General features: G+C 56.7%; 3 protein-coding genes across 6 annotated transcripts; 2 read left to right on the forward strand and 1 right to left on the reverse strand.

The window, feature by feature from the left end:
- The first annotated feature begins 6,680 nt into the window (after positions 1–6,680).
- On the forward strand, positions 6,681–12,048 carry EFNA1 (ephrin A1). Of its 2 annotated transcripts, XM_040998955.1 has the most exons (4): positions 6,681–6,798; positions 9,865–10,160; positions 10,972–11,037; positions 11,183–12,048. In XM_040998955.1, the coding sequence occupies exons 1-4, from the start codon at positions 6,707–6,709 to the stop codon at positions 11,347–11,349; spliced, it is 621 nt and encodes a 206-aa protein (XP_040854889.1). In that variant the 5' UTR covers positions 6,681–6,706; the 3' UTR covers positions 11,350–12,048. The 2 variants fall into 2 exon arrangements, with proteins under 2 accessions (XP_040854889.1, XP_040854890.1); XM_040998956.1 differs by lacking the exon at positions 10,972–11,037 and having other exon boundaries at positions 6,707–6,798.
- Positions 11,551–15,278, forward strand: SLC50A1 (solute carrier family 50 member 1). Of its 3 annotated transcripts, XM_040998951.1 has the most exons (6): positions 12,977–13,115; positions 13,443–13,520; positions 13,635–13,758; positions 14,321–14,482; positions 14,708–14,827; positions 14,901–15,278. In XM_040998951.1, the coding sequence occupies exons 1-6, from the start codon at positions 13,036–13,038 to the stop codon at positions 15,000–15,002; spliced, it is 666 nt and encodes a 221-aa protein (XP_040854885.1). In that variant the 5' UTR covers positions 12,977–13,035; the 3' UTR covers positions 15,003–15,278. The 3 variants fall into 3 exon arrangements, with proteins under 3 accessions (XP_040854888.1, XP_040854885.1, XP_040854887.1); XM_040998954.1 differs by lacking the exons at positions 12,977–13,115; positions 13,635–13,758 and adding an exon at positions 11,551–11,559; XM_040998953.1 differs by lacking the exon at positions 14,321–14,482.
- Positions 15,279–16,171: 893 nt separating this feature from the next.
- DPM3 (dolichyl-phosphate mannosyltransferase subunit 3, regulatory) lies at positions 16,172–16,690 on the reverse strand. Its single transcript, XM_040998780.1, has 2 exons — positions 16,642–16,690; positions 16,172–16,525 (listed from the first exon to the last, which is right to left on the reverse strand). Exon 2 carries the CDS (start codon positions 16,518–16,520, stop codon positions 16,242–16,244), a length of 279 nt encoding a protein of 92 aa, XP_040854714.1. The 5' UTR covers positions 16,521–16,525; positions 16,642–16,690; the 3' UTR covers positions 16,172–16,241.
- Positions 16,691–21,839: the final 5,149 nt, after the last annotated feature.

The following is a 21,839-nucleotide window of genomic DNA, read 5'->3' on the forward strand; positions in this document are numbered from 1 at the left end:
GAACCCTGGACGCCTCCCCTAGGAATTCTGCTGGGCCCTCAGGTGCCATGGTTGTGTTGCAGATTCTGGTCACCAACAACGTCACCCAAAAGTCATGCACCTGCTGACAGAACTGGTGCCTTTGGGGAGCAGAGCAGGTGCGTGAGGCCCTGGAGGGCATGTTAGCTGGGAAGCTTCAGGAATTTCCTCCCTCACTCCTTCTCCCTCTCTCAGGGGGGCCAGTTTTGTGTTTTGTTTATTTGACAGGCACAGAAGGTGGCACTCCCACTAGGCCAGTCACTGAAGAGGCCTGCTTCCCACACTGGAGTGCCTGCATTCCAGCCTTGTCTTTCTGCCCATCCAGCTTCCTGCTGTTGAACACGCTGGGAGGCAGCAGATGAAGACTCAAGAACAAGTCCCTGCTACCAGTGCGGGAGACCCAAATGCAGTCCCAGTTCTGGCTTCTGCCTGGACCGTCCTCGGCTGTGGTCAATTTGACTTTGGGGCGGGCGAAGGAAGGAAGCTAGCAGAAGGCATTTTCTTGAGCCTGACACAGGGTTGATTGGCTAATCCTCTCCCTTGTAAGCACCGGGATTCCATATGCACACCGGTTCATGTCCTGGCTGCTCCACTTATCATCCAGCTCCCTGCTTATGGCCTGCCAAAGTAGTAGAGGATGGCCCGAAATCTTGGGACCCTGCACCCATGTAGAAGACCTGGAAGAAGTTCCTGACTCCTGGCTTTGGATTGGCTCAGTTTCTGCCATTGGGGCTACTTACGGAGTGAGCCAGTGGATGGAAGATCTCTGTCTTTTCGCTCTGTAAATCTGACTTTCCAATAAAAATAGAATAAATAAATCTTTTTATTTTAAAAAATATTTATTGTATTTTTTTATTGCAAAGTCAGATATTCAGAGAGGAGGAGAGACAGAAAGGAAGATCTTCCATCCACTGATCCACTCCCCAAGTGACCACTGCCAGTTCTGCGCTGATCCGAAGCCAGGAGCCAGAAACTTCTTCCTGGGTCTCCCACGTGGGTGCAGGGTCCCAACGCTTTGGGCTGTCCTTGACTGCTTTCCCAGGCCACAAGCAGGGAGCTGGGTGGGAAGCAGGACTGCTGGGGTTAGAACTGGTGTCCATATTGGATCCCTGCACATTCAAGGCAAAGACTTTAGCTGCTAGGCCATCGTACCGGGCTCAATAAAATTTTTTTAAGAGAAATTATCTCTCTCACTCTGCCTTTTAAATAAATTAGAATAAATAAATAGACATTAAAAAGAAGAGAGAAACACAAGGATTCTCTAAGCCACCAACTGACCCCACCATGCCCACAGAGACCTGGTAAAGTCTAGAGCCAGGAACTGAACCCAGGTCTCTCATGTGGGTGGCAGGGACCCAGGCACTTAAGCCAACAACTTCTGCCTTCCAGGAATCTGGATCTGGAAGGGGAGTCAGGACTAGAACACAGGCGCTCTCAGGATGGGATGTGGGAGGCCCACGCACCAAACATGCACCTAGAAAAGATTTTCTTCCCACTTAGGAGTGCAGAAAGCACCAAGTCTTTGCTGATACTGTGAGCTGCTTGTTGTGGGGAAAGTGAGCCCTCTGATTTGAGCTACTGGCAGGTAAGTAAGTATTCCAGCGTCACAACCAAATCACCCTAATGGACATGAGGTACTCCCCCTTCCCAGGCCCTTGCCCCTCATCTCCTGCCCACAGCAGCACTTCTGCCCACAGCGCAAGCCTGTACTCTCCCTGCCTTTCCAGTCCAGGACTGGCCTCCAGCCAGTTGCTCTGTCTTCTGCCCCTCCTCCACCCCAGACCCCTCTTACTCCCTCTGGGACTCCTGCTTGACAGGCAGGCCTAACCAGCCCAAGCTCAGGCCTTCCTCCCCACCACCTCCATGCCACTGGTCATGGTGATTTTCCTAAAATGCATATCTGATTGTATTTCCTCCTTAAGCAGCTGCAGGCTAGCAGGTAGTATCCAAGGTCCTTTGCACCGTGGACTGTGCACCGCCTCTGCCCAGCCTGTCACAAGGCACGCACTACACAATTTGTCATCCTCCACCTGTGCCCTTGATCCCTACATCCCTGAATGGGAATTGTCTGATATCCTCTAAAACCCATTTCAAAACCTTCCTTCTCCAAAGTCCTCCTCCCCACACCAAACAAATGGACGGGCCTGTTGTGGGTTTGTTGCACCACTCACATCTCTGTTAGAGTGCTTATCTTTCGTTTTAATTATGCACCTGCCCTGGTAGACTAGACTCCTTCAGGGCAAGGATATATGTTAGTGTCCCCAGGACCTTGGCACAGACTTTTAAGATGAATGATTAGGCAGTGAGTAGGCTGTAACACATAGCCCCTCCCCACCCTCGGCTTAGTCACCGCTCCCCTCATCCTCCTACTTCTTACCCACTGCTTGCCCAACCTCTTCTTCCCCAGGGGAGACGTCTACCTTCTCCCCACTTGCTTCTCTGTGGAAGTGAGGAGGGGCAGAAGTGATCATGTCAGGTCACTGTGACCCCCAGTAAAAAGCATTGGACTAGCAGATCTGGCTCTGGTCTGGCAGTGTCACAAACTTTTCCCTGAAAATCTTCAGATCGATAAGGGTGGGCACCCCGCACAGACTCTGAGAGCCAGGCCCTGGCCTGCTGTCCCCCGCCCTGTCTCAACTCACAGCCCGGTCTCCCGCAGGTGGGTCTCACATACATCCCTGTTGAGTGGAAATCAACCACAGAATTGTTATTTCTATTTTTAAAAGATTCATTTTTTATTGGAAAGGCAGATCTACAGAGAGAAGGAGAGACAGAGAGAGATCTTCCATTGCCTATTCACTTCCAAAATAGCCATGAAGGCCAGAGGAGGGCTGGTCTGAGCCAAGTGCTTCTTCTGGGATTCTCTCTTTGTTTCAGGGTCCCAAGCACTTAGGTCATTCTCTGCTCTTTTTCCAGGTGCATTAGCAGGGAGCTGGGTGGGAAGTGGAGCAGCAGAGACTTGGACCTACAACTATAGGGGATGATGGCTTTACTTGCCACACCACAGCACCTGTCGCTGTCCATTCCTAACTTAATTTGAATCCTGGAATGCAGCAGCTAATGGCTCAAGCAGCTGAGTTCCTGCTATCCACATGGAATTGGGTACCTGGTTCCCAGATCCAGAGCTGGCCATGTGCGGAGTGAACCAGCAAATGGGAGCTTGCTCTCTTCCTCTCTCAAATAACTTATATATATATATATATATATATATATATATATATATAATATATATATATATTTTTTTAACAAAGAGGGTATGACAGAGGGTATGACAAAGAGGGCATGACAAGGTGGGAGAAGACGCACACAATTGAGCACTGCGCATGACAGACACCTTCTAAATCTAGCCAACAGAATTTGGGCTGGTGGGAGAGGGGTGAACTTGCCAGCATCTGCCGAGATTGCCCCATCCCCACCCTCCTGGGCTGTGTTCCTCAGCTCCTGAGAAGTGCCCACAGCTCAGTGGAAAAGTGGGAAACATAAACTTGAATTTTCACAGTGACCTTGAGCAGAGTGTGGCAGAGCATGGCAGAGCGTAGCTCCGTGCTCAGGTTCTGTCCCTCCTCTTGCTGCCTCACCCCATTACCCAGAAATGCCCTCTGGGACTGAGCCAGGCTAGACGCACCCGGGGGCCCTCGGGGCTCTGGCTTTCTCCACCCCAAACCGCAGAACACCCTGCAAGCAATCCAGCAAGCAACCCAGGCAGGACACAAACACTGCCTCCACAGACGCTCAGCTCCTCCCTCCAGCGGCAAGGCCTCCCCCAGGGCACTGAAAGGGTTAACCAGGCCTCTCAGGAATTCCCAGACAGGACTCTGGAAGGGAATTTCACAGACAGACAGACAGACAGACGCGTCAGCCAGCACAGATGTTTGCCCGGGGGCGCACAGCTTTGAGCTGTGAGAAGTGGCCTCAAAACAAGACTCGAGCTGAGACCCGCCTGGGCAGGCTAGTGGGGGGCGGGGCTGGACAGGGTTAGGGGTGCGGGTGGCGGACGGGGCCCAGTGTGAGGTCTGCGCGAGTGGAAATCCCGTCTACAGTCTGCATGCAACTTCGCTCCCGGCCCACCAGGCGTCGCCGCCCTGCGGGCAGGCCCTGGGCCAGGCCAGCGCGTTCCGGGTCTGCAGTCTGGCCCTAGGGCTAGGGCTTCCTCCTGCTGGGGGCAAGTGTTTTACTCCAGCAGTTCTCGAAGTCCCCGAGGGCAGAAATGTGATCGCAGATTCACTTTCACTCTTTCGGGTCCCATCACAACAGTGGGCGCCTGGGGGCACTGCATTTGGGCTGATGAAACCCCACCCACCCCACAAAGTAAGGTGGGTTGTGAAGAGCAGGGTTCAAGTCCTACAATGGGAGCATCGGAAACAGCGCCAAAACAGGGACATGAGGGTTCTGTGTCCCCGACCCAGTCAACTTCAGCCCTCGACGCAGGCAGGGCAGGTGCTGACAGTTCTGCCAGGCTGGGCCCAGCGAGCCCAAACCTGCCTGGTCCAGCCACCGTGGTGCAGGACCCCACACGCACCTGGGGTGACCCAGCAGCCTGAGACACCAGGGGGTCCAGCGCAAGCCCATGGCCACCTCTCTAGCTCATCTACCAGCATCGCTGGAGAGCAAGGGAAGCACCTTTACCCAACAGTGATTTTACTCGCTCCAGCAGTACTTATCTACCAGCACCACAGATGCTCGAGGCCCTGGGCCAAAACAAAATCCCTTGGATCCTAGGGACCCCACACCTGCCGGGAGTGGTGTACGTGAGAAGCCTACGCTCAGGTGTCCTCCCAAGTGAGCCAAAGGCGCGTGAGGTGCCGCCCGGGGTAGACTTTGGTCCCTGGGGGAGGAGTGGGCCACACCTGGAATCAACGTGGGGCCAGGCACGTCGCCTGGGGCAGGTGCGCTCAGGGGTGATAGTGTTACGAACCCGGCCTGACCTGGCCGCGGGGGTTACCTGGCCCTCCACCTAGTTGGCGCTGGGCACATACTCATATTTATCGTAAACCGCGAGTCCGGCCTCCTGCGGCCTGAGCCCTCCCGGGGCGAGGAGGAGGGACGGTGGTGGCCTTCCCCGGCTCCAGGCTCCTCCCAGCCGGGGTCAGCGCCGGACTCGCCGCGGCGTCCGGCCTCCGCGTAATTACAGGGGGCTGTCGCCAGGCCTGGCCGTAAAAGAAGGATGAAACAGCCTGGGAACCGAGAAAGTTGGGCCCGCGCCGGCCAGGAGCCCCAGATTTGTGGCATCCCGGTGGTGTGCACCGCAGGGGAGGAGGATACACACAGCCTCTCCCACCGCGAGCGAGAGGCGCTCACACAGTCACAGACGCGCGCGGGCTCCCCAGCTGCTGGCACCGGTGAGCCTCTTCAGACACCTGCCTGCCTTCTCGACCGGGGAGCTCACACCGTGTGCTCGCCTCCCCCTCGCCAGACGGCAGCAGGTCCCGGCGCGGAGAAGAGCCTGGAGAGGCGAATTCCAGCGGCTTTGTTTACACGGCGCGGGGCTCCTGGGGCTCGGCTGACTAGGAGTCCCGCTTGGCCGGGGCCAGACCCTGGCGCGCGCCACCCCGCCCCCGCCCCGCCCGGGGGCCGCCGCCCGCCTCCCCCTCCGCCCGGCTCGCGGCCTGTGGACATTAGCATCTGCGGGTGGCAGAGATCCACGCGCTGCCACGCATGTGGCTGGGTTGTTGCTCAGGCGCCTCATATTTGCGCGCCACACACGCCAGACATACACATGTGTGGAGACAGCTTGTCATCCTTTGAACCTAGGCTCTCACAGCCCGTACATACCCTCCGCAGGGCACATGTGTGTTGTCACACACAAACACACTTGTACACACACAACACACACACGAGTGTGCCATTGGTGCATCTGCAAACAAGGACCGACCCCTCGCGAGCCCGGGATCCGCGTGGCCCTCCGGCGCACAAGCGCTGAGGAGAGCACCCTCAGCACTCGGCCGGACACGCTCCACACTCGATCACACACAGTGTGGCGCTTTCTTCCCGGCATTTCGGCGATGACACAATCTCTTGAACAAAGACAACATTGACAAACCTAACAAAAACAAACAGCCGCGTGTGTGCGGGGAGGGGCGGCGCCGCTCAGAGCAAGTGTGGGAACGCGGGCGCCGGGCTGGGGTGTGCGAGGCTCGGGGCGGTGGCGGGGTGAGGGTGGGAGTCGGGAGGCAGCCGCAAATCAACAGCCTCGCACCCCGCCTGAGGGGACAGCACCGGCTGTTGCGAAGCCGGGGCCAGCGCTCCAGCGCGCTTGCAGGCCGGCACGTGCGAGTTGCCGCTCTCCTTCTGCACGCTCGTACGCGCCTGGTGCTAACAAGCCATAGAAAGCTCCACGCAGGCCACCAAGTGAGCGGACCCGCAGCTCTCGGCCGTGGCAGGCAGGGAGGGAGGCAGGAGGGAGCAATCTGCGGCGGCGGCCGAGGGGGCCTCCTCCCGCGCCGGCCCTGCGCCCCTCCTCCACCGTCCCAGCCCCCACGGCCCGGGGCAGCCGCGCGCCGGGCGGGGCGGAGGCGGGGCCGGGTGTCAGGCGGCGCCGGCCCAAAAGGCGGAGTCGCGCGGCCTAGGGGGCCAGAGCTGGTGAGCGCGCGGTGCAGTGTGCGCCGCCGAGAGAAAGCCCTGCAAGGATCCCGGACCCTGAGGAGTTCCCTCCACCAAGCCGCGTGTCCGCCCGGCCTGGCCTCGCGCTATGGAGTACCTCTGGGCGCCACTCTTGGGTCTGTGCTGCAGTCTGGCCGCTGCGGACCGCCACACCGTCTTCTGGAACAGTTCAAATCCCAAGTAAGCCCCGAGTCTCCCGCTGGCGATTTGGCTGCCCGGTTGGCATTGCCCTAACCCTCCCCCCTCCCGCGCTCCGGTCAGTCCGGGACCTGAGCATTCGAGAGAAGAGAGAAGCAGAGGCGGGAGGGTGGCTGCAACTTTTCCTCCCCGCACTTAGCCCTCGGAACCTAGAGTACCCCACTTCACCCCATCCACCGGGTCTGCCCTCCCCTGCCTTCCCTTTGGCAGATCCTCTCACTTTGGGGCGAGACATGCTTGCTGTGCAATTCCTATCTCCAACTGGGACTCTCCTCCCTGGGTTTCCTTGCCCTAAGCTCCCCCTCCAGTAAAACCTCAATACCCCTCGCCATAGGGACCCGGAGCTCGGTACTGACAGGTAGCGCTGCTTGGTGGTGCGAACTGAGCGCTCAGTGTGTCCCAGGAGGGGCCTCTCTGGAAGGCTGAGAGGGTGTTAGCCTTGAAGGAGACCCCAAAGAACCCCCCTACAAGGGATCTGCGGGGCTGATGCGATGAGACCCCCTGCCTGGGCCAGCTGAGGGGGTCACCTGTGTCTGAGTTTCAGGCAGTAGAATTAAAGAGAGAAGCAGGGAAAGCTTCTGAAGGAATGAATGGGGTTAAAAGGATTACTAGGGATTCCGGGCAGGAAAGAGTTAATTTCTCCTGGGCAGGTTTAGGACTGTGAGGCGACTGGCACTTGGAGGAAGACGTTCCTTGGGACCTTTTGTTCTTGCCCTTGAGTTTTCTGAAGTTAGGGGAACAACATTTGTGGGGAAGCAGGAGAGGGGGGTAGGATGGAGTGCGGAGGGGTGGGCAGTTTGGGGTCACTGGAAACACTTCATTCCTCTAGGCCACCCTAAGCCCGTGCTGGCCTCCCCCCATCTCTGCCCCACTGCCCAATGAGAAGACTATGCCCACTTCTCTGGGGACACCCCGTGGCCTTGCTGCTGGGGTTTGTTGTCCATAACTTGTTGGGGAGGGGCAGGCGTGGGGGGTGGTGGGGCAGCTGCCAAGCACCAAGGGCAATGCCCTCTTGTCCAACCCTGGGGCCCCAGGGTAGTTGGCCAGCCCTCTTCTTCCCCACTCAGCACGGCCTGCTCTCTGCCTTCTTGACCCAGTCTAGTCCTCCTAGTGGGAAAAGAGCAAAGTCCTTGTTTATGTCCATGCCAGGTGTCGGCTGTAGGAGGAGGAGGGGCCAGGAAGCCTGGAGTAGGGAGGGGGGATGCTGGCCTTTTCCGTTCCCAAGCTCCCAGGTTTCCTCTCTTTCAGGAAGGAGCCTCTTCCTCACCCCCCCTCCTGCCCTCCCTGACGCCACGGCCCCCCTCTTTCCCCAGGGGGAGCGAGAGTGAACTGAAGGTCCAGAGAAGTGACTGGACACCCTGGAGGGAGTCATGAGGGGGTTCCTGCCACCCACAGCTTCTGCCCAGTCCCCTGATCCCCCGCAACACACACACACACACACACACACACACACACACACACACAGAGAGAGCCATATTTTAGACTAGAGAGAAACCAGTCGTGTTTGGAGTCCCTGGGCAGCCCAGCTTGGGGGCAAAGATGAGGTGGCAAAAATTGGGCGGCTGTGAGGCTGCCATAAGTGACTCAGGGCAGTGGGCATCGGCCCTGGGATCTCCAGGCCCCGGGCAGGGGCAGCATCCAGAAGAGGGTGGTGCCACTGTGAGCCAGGCCCTGGCGCTGCTGCAGGGGCAGGGAGCAGCCTGCTCATGGAGACCGGCCACGGAAGGCTGCCTTGGCCTGAGGGGCAGTGTGGGACAAGCAGGTGCTATGGCACCCTGGGGTCCCGGGGGCTCAAGTCCCCTCCCCATGACATTTCCACAAGCTTCCCAGAGTACTGAGGTGTGTAGCAGAGGTGGAGGAGGTGTGAGTCAGTGCCCGTCACGGGAACGGGGAAAGACGCCAGGCCCAGAGCTGAAATACCTGTTTCGAAATGGCTTCTATGTTTATCTCTCCAGAGAGGAATTTTAAAAGCCTCTCTCAGCTCCTCTCTCTCTCTTTCCCCTGGGGTGGGGGAGGGGCCGGCGAGTCCAGTCTGAGCGCCTGGCCCCCTGAAGCGAAGGGGGGAGGCCAGGCCTCCCTGCTAGCTTTGGTGAGGGGGGGGGTGCCCCTTGCTGCCTGGGCACAGGTGGGGGCCCACCTCCCACATCACCCACACTCACCGCCTTTGGCCTGAAGCAAGCCAGTGGCTACGCCTGCTGGCAGGCCTTGGGGGGAGTCCAGATGGCTGACCAGCCTGGAGAGCCAGCTGAGGGGAGGCACTTTCCCTCTGGAGGACCCCACCCAGGCCTGGAGCCAGGTGTCTGGAGCTGGTTTGGAGGGAGTAGTGGGTAGTCAGGCTGGAGCCTTTGGGTTTTGGGATAGGGAATGCTGGGAGAGGGGAGCTGGCTTCACCTGGAGCACAGAGAAGGGGAAGTGCCTGGCTGCTGCCTTCCCTGGGGAAAATGAGTGGCTTTTGGAGATGAAGGGATGTTTTAGGGGTGCCCCCCGAGCAAGAAGCGGGACTGGAGCCCAGGGCAGCCAGAAAGGCAGATTGAACTGGATGGATAACGAGAGAGGGATAAGACTTCAGGGGGTTCTCTGTGGCCCTGGGCTAGGACTGGGGTTTGGGGGAAGTAAAGCTGGGATAAGTGTGTGGTCAGGGAAGTGTGAGAGGATGAGAGAAGTGAAAATGTGTGTGGGGCCAGAGCCAGCACGCTAAAGGGGATAGGTTCCCAGGATCCTGGCCCACAGGGTCTCGTGACATGTAAAGGAGCAACCCATAGAACAGATTTGGGGGGGATATTTCTGGGTACAAGGTAGTGAAGGCGGAGCTACAGAAATACTTAGGAAACCCTGTTGCTGGGGTGGGGGCTGGTTGTGGAAAGTGCTGGGGGTGCGGCGGGAGGATGCGTGATGAGGGCACTAAGAGCCCAAGTGCACGTTGGAAGTGGACAATCTGCAGACAGTTTTGAGGGGCTGGTGAGTAACATGAGGAGTTCTGTAAACCTGAGGAGGCTCAGGGCGCTGGCCTGGCTGCATGCTGACCACCTTCCTTTTGCGCATGCCCAGGTTCCGGGATGAGGACTACACTGTGCACGTGCGCCTGAGTGATTACCTAGACATCATCTGTCCACACTACGAGGATGACTCTGTGGCAGAAGCTGCCATGGAGCGCTACACACTGTACCTGGTGGAGCAGGAGGACTACCAGCAATGCCAGCCCCGCTCCAAAGACCAAGTCCGCTGGCAGTGCAACCAGCCCAATGCCAAGCACGGCCCAGAGAAGCTGTCAGAGAAGTTCCAGCGCTTCACACCATTCACTCTAGGCAAGGAGTTCAAGGAAGGACACAGCTACTACTATATCTGTGAGTGCCCAGGAAGGGAACTGGAGGGCCCCGACCAGTCATTCACATCGCACAAGGAAAGTCCATCCTGGGCACAGAGATTGGGGAAATGTAGCCGTGTCCTGGACACTGGAAAGAAAGACACAGAGGTTGATAGATGTGGTGTGGCAGACGTGAGCACTGGGGCCTTGGGAGACCTAGGCGTGTGCTAGGCCAGGCTAAGGGGATTCAGGGAAGGCGGGCTGGGGCAGCATACAAGAGCTGGCCAAGCACAGGGGAACACACGCAGAGGACCGTGACATCTTCAGGGAACTTCCCGGAGTCAACAGGTGGAGCTGGAAGGACATGGGCAGGGAGGGAGATGGGCTGGGGGAGGTGGACAGATCCTGGAGGAGTAGAAAGTGAGAAGGAGTTGGGTCTTTATCCTGAGTTTATCATGTGTGAGTTTCACGAGTTATAGGATGAGCTTTGTGTAACAGGGATTTAGACCCCTGGCCCTGGTTTAGCAGCAGGTGACGTAAATACTGGTCCAGCTCAAGTGGAGAGCACTTTGAAAGCTTCTCCCAACTTCAGGCAGGAAGGAACAAGGGACAGAATGTGTGCAGGGTTTTTGCCTCTGCCACAAGCTGGAGGGTCGGTCCCAAGAATTGGTGGTGGGGCTGAAAGTTGTGCAAGAAATACACAAAAACTGTGAAGGATCCCAGTCCAAGTTATAAGGGAGAAAGGAATGAAAAATGAGTGGGGAACCAAGTCAGTAGGACCAGCCAGAGGCATGTCAGGCTTTTGTCTTCTAACAGTTCTCTCCTTAAAACCCTTTGGGTCTGTCTTGCAGCCAAACCCATTCACCATCAAGAAGACCTCTGCTTGAGGTTGAAGGTGACCGTCAATGGCAAAATCAGTGAGTGTCAGAGCCCTGGGGATCTCCCTCATGTCCATGCCCGGGACCAGCCTAGTGACCTGAGACACTGCAGGAATCTCACTGCCCCCCCTCCCCTCTGCCTTCCCCATGCAGTTCCTGACCTACTGCCCTGCTTATCTTTCAGCTCACAGCCCTCAAGCCCATGCCAACCCACAGGAGAAGAGACTCCCAGCAGATGACCCGGAGGTGCGGGTTCTACACAGCATCGGTCACAGCGCTGCCCCCCGCCTCTTCCCACTTGCCTGGGCTGTGCTGCTGCTGCCGCTGCTGCTGCTGCTGCAAAGCCACTGAAGGGGGCCCACCCTTCCCAGCTCAAGAACTGGAACCAGAGTGAGGGGGTTAGGGGCAGGTAATGCTCACCTGTCCTGGGGCCCCTCCCACCCCACGCACAAGCTGCCACCCAGCAGCCTCAAAACGGGTCAGTATTAAGGGTTTCAACCCAAAGGAAGTTGGCCAGCCCGGCAGCGCCATTCCTGCCTCCGCCTCAGAGTGATGGAAGAAGTGAGGTCAGTCCCTTTCCCAGCCATTGCTGCCTTTAAGCCAAAGAAACAAGCTGTGCTGATGTGACCCCCTTGAACAAGAGCCTCAGGGCTGCACCGATGGACACTGAGCTTGGCCAAGATGCTTAGGACGCCCCGATGGACAGATCGAAGGCAAGGGGAGCCAGGTACGGGAGAGGCAGCACGCTTGGGCTAACCCAGCACGTCGCTGTCCCAGAGGACGTTCGCAGCACAGCACTGCCTTCTCCCCAACCTGGGGTGGCACACCCCAGAACTGTGGCCAGCAGGGGGATATGCCAGCCTGGTCTCAGAGCATATGTAGCAGTCAGGGCAGTGCCCGTATGTACAGACTCCTTATAGTGTGGCAGGGTCCACGTGTACAGTACCTGTATATAAACTCATTGTGTGTCATTTCTACAACTGGAGGATGTTTTTTTTATATACCATATTCTTTGTCTCAGAATAAATGTGTTTGGTTTTGTTTTGTATGTACTTTTCTATGCCTGCGTGTTTCTTCCTTGGGGCCAGTGGGTCCCACCACCTGCTAGGCTTCTTGTTACACCACAAGCTGCTGTGCTGGCATCTCCCCTTCTCCCTAGCATACCTAGCCCTCAGCAGGCCAAAATGGCAGGTGTTTGCTCCCCAGGGCTGTCAGGGGGCAGGAATGCTCCTCACGGCTGGCTCCCAACCCCACCCCACCACCTCCTCAGCTTTGGCATACTCCTCAGGTACTCATGCTGTGGGTGAGTCAGGGAACGCCAGATGAGGCATGCGGCCCGCCCTGGCCCCGCCAGCAGAGCCTCGCGTGGGAGGGAGGGAGGGAAGTTCCCAGCAGCCAAGCAGCTTTGGCGCGGGCAGCTGGCGTGAGAGGCCCCCCCGTGCACTGGCCATGTCCGGCCTTGGCGCTGAGGACCTGGCGGGTGTCTGGCTGGGTGTTTCCTGGCAACCCCTGTTGAGAAGAGAGACCGGGAAGAGGCTTCAGACAAGCCTAGGGATGAGTTTCTGGTGGAGAGCCTGGATGGGGGGCGGGCTGCGGCGTGGTTAGGCCAGTGGTTCGTTTTGCAGTCGGCTGTGCAGCACGCAGCCTGTGCCAACGTGAGGGTTGAGGTTGTTGAGCAGGAGGATCTAACTCCAAGGGAGAAGCAGAGTGTGAAAGTGGCGGGCGAGAGGGCAGGCTGTCAAAGAGCCCTGGGACAGGAATGGGCAGGGATGGCAGCGTCAAGGTCAGGAGCTGGACACCGGTCAGTCAGCATTGATTTGGCCAAGGGCAGGGCCGGCCTCTCGGAGGGGCGGGGCCGAGTTCCGGTCCGGAGCGCTAGCGGAGGGCGGGGTTCAGACTGTTTCCGGGGGCGGGGCTCGGCGTCGTCGGGGGCGGGGCTCCGGCGTCCTCGGGGGGCGGGGCTCCGGCCGAGCGGGCTCCGGCTGAGCGGAACGAGCCGGGCGCCGCCGTCCGGGCGCGGGATCCCAGTCGGGCGGGATGGAGGAGGGCGGCGTGTTCGACTCGTTCCTTTCCGGAGCTTGTGTGCTCTTCACCCTCGGCATGTTCTCCACCGGCCTGTGAGAGCGCGGCCGGGCTGGGCTGGGGCAGGACCAGGAAGTCAGGACTCTCGCGTGGGACAGAGACGTGGCCATGCCCCCCCCATTCCCGAGCGGGATGCGTGCGGATCCTGGGGGCAAAATAGAAACTGGTCGAGCCTAATTGCGACCCAAGGGCGAGCGAGGTGGCCACTCGGCCCGAGGGAGGAAGACAGGACAGCTGGCTGGGTGGATGGGTGGGCAGGAGTCTGTGGTTATTGGGGAAGGGTGACAGGCATTGCTGATCCCCTCCCAGCACCCTGGTTCTCGCTTCCCCCACCTCACCCCTCCCTTGGGGGCTGCTTGCAGCTCGGACCTCAGGCACATGCAGATGACCCGAAGCGTGGACAGCGTCCAGTTCCTGCCCTTTCTCACCACGGATGTCAAGTGAGAAGGGGCCACGGCTACCAGAGGGAGGTGGGAGGACAGATAGGAGGGGCAGGTCTGGCTTCCCATGCGCAGTCTGCCACCTGCGGGCCGTACCCCTCCTTCCCCATGCAGTAACCTGGGCTGGCTGAGTTATGGGACCCTGAAGGGAGACGGGACACTCATATTCGTCAATGCAGTGGGCGCCGTGCTTCAGACCCTGTACATCCTGGTGTACCTGCGCTACTGTCCGCAGAAGGTAGAGGGCCCCCAGGCTCGGCACCCACCTACCCCACCCTACCCCGCCCCACTCGGTCCTGCCATGCTGGCAGGGCCAAGGCTGCTGCCTGGAAGCTTCTAACAGACTGGCACTGCCCGTTTTCCTGGAAGGCTCCCCCACCCCACCATCTTGCAGTTCTTCCTCCATGAAGGCAGCTTGCTCAGATGCACCTGTTACTTCCATTGCTGTGGGGTGCCCGGGGCCACCCAGAGCAGAGGAGAAAGGGCTCTTTGTCTCTGAGCAGAAGCCAGAGCCTGAGAGGGACATGTCCAGTTCAGCTTCCCCATGCCAGCACACAAGCACTTGTGAAGCCACTACCATGTGTGTGTGTGTGTGTGATGCGCTGTGCTCTCACACACAGATCCACCCAGCGCTGTGGGGATCCGACTCTCCCATCAGGCCACTGGTGGGAAAGAGACCATACAAGGTGGCATCTCCTTCAGAGCCCGGGAGAGAGCAAGAATGGGTGGCTCCCGGCAGCGGGGTGGGTGTCCAAGGGTGCTCTGGGCACCTGCAAGAGTAGGTGCCTTCTTGCCCACAGCGTGCCGTGCTCCTGCCCACCGCATCCCTGCTGGGGTTCCTGCTGCTGGGCTATGGCTACTTCTGGCTCCTGGTGCCCGAGCCTGATGCCCGGCTCCAGCAGCTGGGCCTCTTCTGCAGCATCTTCACCATCAGCATGTACCTGTCACCGCTGGCTGACCTGGTGAGCTGGGGGTGGGAGGGGAGGCTATGCCACCAGGGGTTGTGCAAGAGAAGGGCCCAGCTCCCTCCCAGAGTCAGGGACTGTGGTTTCTAAAAACTCCAGGGGCAGGGGAGGCCCAAAGGCTGCAGGGAGACAGGTGGGTGAGCGGGAGGCAAGGCCACAAGAGCTAGGTGGCAGAGCAGGTGGCGATGTGCCTGACCCTGTTCCTGTCACCCTGCCCCACAGGCCAAAGTCATGCAGACGAAATCCACACAGCGGCTCTCCTTCTCGCTCACCATTGCCACCCTCCTTACCTCAGCCTCCTGGTCCCTCTATGGGTTCCGACTCCAAGATCCCTACATCATGGTAAGCAGAAGAGGGGACAGGGTGACAGCTGTGTGGGGTGGGAACCTGGCTCCTGGTCTCCTCCTGTATGCAGGTGCCCAACCTCCCGGGAATCTTCACTAGCCTTGTCCGTTTCTGGCTCTTCTGGAAGTATCCACAGGAGCCAGACAGAAACTACCGGCTCCTGCAAACCTGAAGTGGTCCCCTCCCCAACTCCACGCCAACGTGATACCAAAGATGGCTGGTGCCGCTGCCCAGCAGCTCCATGGGTGCAGCGGGCTATGGGCACACAGCCACTGGGTGCTCATAGCGTTCAAAGAAACAGCTTTCCTTAGACGGTCAGGTGGGACCTGGGGGATGAATCATGCCTAAGGCTTTTTTTTGGTTTTTTAATACACTTTAGAAATTGTCTTTCTTAATCTTCAGGTGATTTTTTTGGAAGGTGCCTTATAATAAAATGGTCTCCACCCTTGGCAATCCCAGCTCTTTCTTTATTCATGATGGGTGAAGGGTCGATCAGAAAGGGAACCTGAGAAAACCAATGGTTGGAGAGATGTGAGAAGGGATTAAAAGGGTACTAAGGCTGGGGCTAGCACCATGGCTCAACAGGATAATCCTCTACCTTCAAGCACCAGTATTCCATGTGGAAACCAGTTCATGTCCCAGCAGCTCCACTTCTCACGTGGGAGACCTGGAAGAGGCTCCTGGCTTCAGCTCAGCTCAGCTCTGGCTTTTGTGGCCATTTGAGGAGTGAACCAGTGGATGGAAGATCTTTCTGTCTCTCCATAAATATTATCTGTATTTCCAAGAAAAATAAATCTTTTTTTTTAAGATTTATTTATTTATTTTTATTGCAAAGTCAGATATACAGAGAGGAGGAGAGAGAGAGAGAGGACGATCTTCCGCCCAAAGATTCCCTCCCCAAGTGAGCCGCAACGGCCGGTGCTGTGCTGATCAGAAGCCAGGAACCAGGAACCTCTTCCAGGTCTCCCACACGGGTGCAGGATCCCAAAGCCTTGGGCTGTCCTTGACTGCTTTCCCAGGCCACAAGCAGGGAGCTGGATGGGAAGTGGGACTGCCGGGATAGAACCGGTGCCCATATGGGATCCCGGGCGCGTTCAAGGCAAGGACTTCAGCCACTAAGCCACGCCGCCGGACCCAGAAAAAATCAATCTTAAAAAAAAAGAAAATGAGACTTCCTGATGAGATTAAAAACCCAAAAGGCGGAACGGGAGCTCTTGGGAGGGGAGCTTGGCCCCACGTCGGGCTGCAAGGGGCGGGGGCTGCTCTGCCACTTCCCCCTGCCCGGCCGCTGGCACTCCAGCCTTTTCCACTCCCGTTCCCCATACTCAAGCCACACCAAGCTAGAAAATAAATTGCTCTTTAATGGGGGCGTGGGCGGCCCCGGGGACGGGGTGGGCTGGACGTCCGGCCGTCAGAAGCGCAGTCCCCGGCGCGCCAAGTCAGCGCGGGCCTCCAGGATCTGACTCTGCAGCTCCCGCGCCGCGTCCTCGCAGTCGTGAAACGTGGCCACGCGGTAACCCACCGTGCCCAGGGCGTAGCAGCCGGCGGACACGAGCAAGTAGGCGGGCAGCGGCCAGAGGAGCTCCCGGAGGGAGGGCGGCAGCTCCAGGCCCAGGGCTCCGGTGGTCAGAGCCAGCCAGGTGGAGCCCAGCAGCGCCAGTCCCCAGAGCCACTGCGCTAACTTCGTCATGGTCGCTGCGGAGAGAAAAAGCACAGTTCAGGTCTCCTGCCTTCCCCGTCCCCTCTCTACACGGCAACCCCGCCATCCCCGCCGCCCTCTCCCTCCATTCAAACCCCTTAGCAAACCTTACCGCGGCCCGGGTCTCCTCGCCGCGCTGCCCCGACGTCAGCATCCGGAAGTCCTCTGCCGCTCACGCTCCGCTTCCGCGCGGCCTGCTGGGAGTTGTAGTTCTCAAGGAGGTCATCGGAAGCGCGGATCCGACGCCCCTGGGACAGCTCTGCTCAGCAAACTTGGAAAATCTGGGTCTGGGTCGTGCTCTGCGCTGCTGGTTCCCGGCTCCCTGGGGCCCCGCCAGGAGTGTTGTAGAAAGCTTGGAGCACACTAGGGAACGCTACCATAAGGTGAAAATATAGTATCATTCTTTTTTTTTAAAGATTCATTTTATTATTATTCTTTTTTTTTTTTTAATTGGAAAGGCAGATATACAGAAAGAGGAGGAGAGACAGAGAGGAAGATCTTCCATCCCCTGATTCACTCCACAATTGGCCACAACGGTTGGAGCTGAGCCAATCCAAAGCCAGGAGCCAGGAGCTTCTTTCGGGTCTCCCACATGGGTACATGATCCCAAGCCTCTGAGCCATCTTTAACTACTTTCCCAGGCCACAAGCAGGGAGCTGGATGGGAAGTGGGGCAGCCATGACATTAACTGGCACCTATATTGGATCCTGGTGCTTGCAAGAAGAGAATTTAGCCACTTAGCCATCGCGCTGGGCCCCAAAACAAATCTGTCTGTCTATCTATCTATCTATCTATCTATCCATCTATCTAAACAAATCTTTCTTTTTTAAACACTTATTTATTTTTATTGGAAAGTCAGATACACAGAGAGGAGGAGACAGAGAGAAAGATCTTCCACCCGATGATTCACTCCCCAAGTGACTGCAGTTTGGTCCTGTGCCAATCTGAAGCAAGGAGCCAGGAAACTCCGCCAGATCTCCTACACAGGTGCAGGGTCCCAAGGCTTTGGGCCATCCTTGACTGCTTTCCCAGGCCACAAGCAGGGAGCTAGATGAAAAGTGGAGCTGCCAGGATGAGAACCAGTGCCCATATCGGATCCCGGCACATGCAAAGGGAGGAATTGAGCCACTAGGGCACCACATGGGGACCCAAATAACTCTTTTAAAAATAAAGTAGATTTGGGGCCCGGAGCAATAGTGCAGTGGTTAAAGCACTGGAATCCCATATGGTCGCCAGTTCTAATCCCAATGGCCCCGCCTTCCATCCAGCTCCCTGCTTGTGGCCTGGGAAAGCAGTCAAGGATGGCCCAAAGCCTTGGGACCCTGCACCTGTGTAGGAGATCTGGCGGAGTTTCCTGGCTCCTGGCTTTGGATTGGCTCAGCTCCAGCCATTGTGGCCGCTTGGGGAGTGAACCATCAGACGGAAGGTCTTCCTCTCTGTCGCTTTTCCTCTCTGTATATCCACCTTTCCAATAAAAATAAGTAAATCTTTAAAATAAATAAATAAGGATAAACTAGATTTGAAAGGCAGACAAAGAAACAGATATCTATCATCTGTTTGTTCTTTAACTGCCTGCAACAGCCAGGACTGGGCCAGGCCCAAACCAGGAACTTCTTCCAGGACTACTTGGGGATGCAGGGACCCATATGTATGCAGGCCCTTAGCAGGGAGCTGGAAAGCATAGCAGCTGGGCTTGAACCAGTGCTACATGTAATGGCAACTAGGCAGGTGACTTTATCTAATAGGCCACTACCAAGGCCCCCAAGCAGCATTTAAAAAAAAAATTTATTTATTTTAATTGGAAACACAGATACACAGAGAGGCGAAACAGAGATAGATCTTCGTCTGCTGGTTCGCTCCTCAAGTGGCTCTGATAGCTAGAACTGAGCTGACCCAAAGCCAGGAGCCAGGAGCTTCTTCTGGGTCTCCCATATGCATACAGGGTCCCAAAGCCTGGGACCATCCTAAACTGCTTTCCCAGGCCACAGCAGGGAGCTGGATGGGAAGTGGAGCAGCTGGGACATAAACCGGCACCCATACGGGATCCCGGCACATACAAAGCTAGGGTTTAGCTACTAGGCTACTGTGCTGCATACTTCCCTCCTCTACTTCCCTGCCACCTCCAGCCAGCATTTTAACCACTGCCCCATGCCTGGGACAGTGTTGTCTTAAGCCAGAGTTGTCTTATTTTTTGTTTTTGTTTTGAGGAAAGGCAGTGAGGAGGGACTTGGCCCACTACACACATAAAATTAAGTAGTAAATTATAAAGTCACAGTAATTAGTACAGAAAAATAAACATTCACTAGAGGTTGTTACGTGGTGCCTTGCCCTGTGTGACCCTGCTTTGGTTACAATGAGTGGTTTTATGTCCCCATGCATGAGAGAAGAAGCAGAGGCAGAGAAGGGGAATGGTTAGTAACAAATTCCTGCAATAAAATCAGTCAACCTGAAGCTACGCTCTGGCACAATTGTCTAACCTGGAGGTGCGCAAGCCAGTTTGGGCATCTGCATCCCCTAATAAAGCGCTTGGCTCCAGCTCCTGCCTTTAGCTTCCAGGTTGAAGAGACCCTGGGAGTGGCCAGGATGGCTTAAAAATTGGATTCCTGGGGCCCGGCAAAGTAGCCTAATGGCTGAAGTCCTCGCTTTGCACTCACTGGGATCCCACATGGGTGCCAGTTCTAATCCCGGCAGCCCCACTTCCATCCAGCTCCCTTCTTGTGGCCTGGGAAAGTAGTCAAGGATGGCCCAAAGCCTTGGGTCCCTGTACCTGCGTGGAAGACCTGGAAGAGGCTCTTGGCTCCTGGCTTTGGATTGGCTCAGCTCTGACCATTGCGGCCACTTGTGGAGTGAAACATCGGGTGAAAGATCTTCTTCTCTGTCTCTCCTCTTTTTGTATATCTGACTATCCAATAAAAATAAATAAATCTTTAAAAAAAATTGGATACCTGGGGCTGGCATCATGGGTCAGCAAGTTAAGCTGCTGTCTTTGATGACAGCAAGTCACTTGGGTACCTCTTTTAATCCTGGCTCTGGCACCTCCCTGCTAATGAGCTTCAGAAAACCAGAGAAAATGGTCCAAAACTTTGGGACCCTGTGCCCATGTAGGAGACCCAGAAGAAGCTCCTAGCTCCTGGCCTCAGCCTGATCTAGCCCCAGCTGTTGTGGCCACTTGGGGGAGTGAATCAGCGATGGAAGACCTTCTCTGTGTGTGTATCTCTCTTTCTGTAACTGCATTTCTAATAAAACTAAATTATAAATTGATCAATAAATAGAACTATGTGTTCTGAGCAGTTTCAGCCAGTGGTGTTTCTAGTGCAGGAACAGGCAGGTGACACGTGTGTCAAGTGCCTCATGCCCTACTTCACTCTACCTGCACAGCCACCATGCGAAACAGCTGCTGTTATTATCTATCTCTCGCAAATGAGGAAACTGAGGCACAACCTAGACACTTAGACTCCTGAGCCTGCATACTTAATTGCTGCAATGTACTGCCTCCTTCTCCGGATGCAGGCAACAGACTCAAGTGGGATAAGGCAAATCCCTTATAGTGATCTAGCATACAATGAGGAGGGAGCACCTGGAGCCAGCCAAGACAGTGAGGCCAACCCGAGCAACCAGCAGTGGGCTTCCCACTGGCCACCACGTCACTGTCACAGCTGAACATGACACTGTGGGCAGGGGCCCGGGGATAGTGTGCCACCTGGGAGGCGTGCGTGGGTGTCAATGCCTCCTTCCGAAGGGCCATTCCAGGTTCCACCTGTGGCTGAGGACACACATTGTTCCCAAAGCAATGTTCCCTGCCCCCACAACACACACTCTGCCCTGCACACCGGCATTCGCAGCCCCTCTGACGCAGGCACCTTCCACACAGCCTGCTAAGCCCCATAGAGGACTTCCTGCTTTGGCTAGCATTGGTCTCAGAGGGACACAAACTCCATACCCCGGAGTTCCCGGTTCTAGCGGACAGAAGGACATGCACAGTTCAACAGAACATGAAAGAGGGCGAGACTGTCTGTTGTGGGGGGAGGACGGGCTGAGTGGAGACCCCAGAAGGTGAGCAAGAACTGTGAGTGGAGAGAACGTAGTGGAAACACAGGGGCCTGCAAGTTCAAGGGCAAAGATCCTTCAAGCCTCTCTCTGGAACAAGGAATGCTGCGTAGGGTGGCAGGGGAGGGGGAAGTGGCAGGAGACCAGGGTGGAAACGCTGGCCAGAGCCATGTGGTTATAGACCCCCTTAGTAGTAGCCTGCGCATTGGGGGTATGTCGGTGGGGGTAGTGTGTTGGCTCAAGGGTCCTGCTGCCTAGAGCTGTGGGCAGCGCCCTGTGTGTCTCTGTGTCACGGCAGGTGGTAGGACTTTGGGGGTAGCCATAGGTGCCAAAGTAATGAAAAGTCCTTGGGTCCTGGAGGTCAGGTGGTGTTAACAGCACCACTGCCCTCAGGGCACCCACAGTTTCCCAGGGGCAACAGAACAGACACACATATAATCAACCAAAACACACACTTGCCAAATTACAGGCGGGCAGGACAGAGTGATGGTGACCCGGGGACAGTGTGCAGCTGCTTGGAGAGGGGCTGGGTGGGTAAGTCACGGTTTTCCAGGGAAGATGACCCGGAGGAGACCAAGATGGGAAAGGACAATAGCCTAAGGGAGGAGGGAGTCTGGGTAGCCGCCTGGGGAAACATCTGGCTCTTTCTAGGGACGTAGCAGCTTGGAATATGGGGCTGCTGGATAGAAGGTAAGTTTCTGCAAAGAGGTCAGAGTGTAGTGGTGGTGTATGACTAAAGAATCCATGGTTTTCTTGCACTCTGCATGTATTGAACACCTACTGTGTGCCAAGCACTGATGCAGTAAATAAAACAGACCGCTGCCTTGTCTTCCATGGAGCTCATTCCAGTGGTGGGGCACAAGAACAAATATCGAGTGCATCAAACAGAGAGGCAGGTCTTTGATGATTGGGCTGACCCATCCCTGGGACACCTGTGTTGCACAGCAGCACCTGGGCTGGATTCCAGCGTCCTGCTGATGCTCACTCTGGGAGGCCGCAGGGGGTGGCCAAAGTCCTTGTGTCCCTACCTCCCCCATGGGAGACCTGGATTGAGTTTCAAACTCCTGGCTCTGGCCTAAGCCCAGACTGTGGCAGGCATCTGGAGACTAAACCAAGTGGGTGAGAGATCTCTGTCTTTTGAATAAAAAAGTATAAAATCACAGCTATCTGTGCAGTACGGGGACTGGCAGCTGGCAAAAGCTCACGTGAAGGCTCTTGACAATGTAATTACACAGGAAACAAACAACATTTGCATCATTTACA

Source organism: Ochotona curzoniae, unplaced genomic scaffold, assembly GCF_017591425.1.
Source record: "Ochotona curzoniae isolate NIBS_2020 unplaced genomic scaffold, NIBS_Ocur_1.0 scaffold_1037, whole genome shotgun sequence".
Taxonomy (NCBI): domain Eukaryota; kingdom Metazoa; phylum Chordata; class Mammalia; order Lagomorpha; family Ochotonidae; genus Ochotona; species Ochotona curzoniae.

Coding starts and splice junctions, on each gene's coding strand:
- EFNA1 (XM_040998955.1), top strand. CDS start 6,707: ATGGAGTACCTCTGGGCGCCACTCTTGGGTCTGTGCTGCAGTCTGGCC. Junction 10,161..10,971: donor ACACAGCTACTACTATATCT/GTGAGTGCCCAG, acceptor TCTGTCTTGCAG/CCAAACCCATTCACCATCAA. Junction 11,038..11,182: donor GACCGTCAATGGCAAAATCA/GTGAGTGTCAGA, acceptor CTTATCTTTCAG/CTCACAGCCCTCAAGCCCAT.
- SLC50A1 (XM_040998951.1), top strand. CDS start 13,036: ATGGAGGAGGGCGGCGTGTTCGACTCGTTCCTTTCCGGAGCTTGTGTG. Junction 13,759..14,320: donor TGCGCTACTGTCCGCAGAAG/GTAGAGGGCCCC, acceptor TCTTGCCCACAG/CGTGCCGTGCTCCTGCCCAC. Junction 14,828..14,900: donor TCCAAGATCCCTACATCATG/GTAAGCAGAAGA, acceptor TCCTGTATGCAG/GTGCCCAACCTCCCGGGAAT.
- DPM3 (XM_040998780.1), bottom strand. CDS start 16,520: ATGACGAAGTTAGCGCAGTGGCTCTGGGGACTGGCGCTGCTGGGCTCC.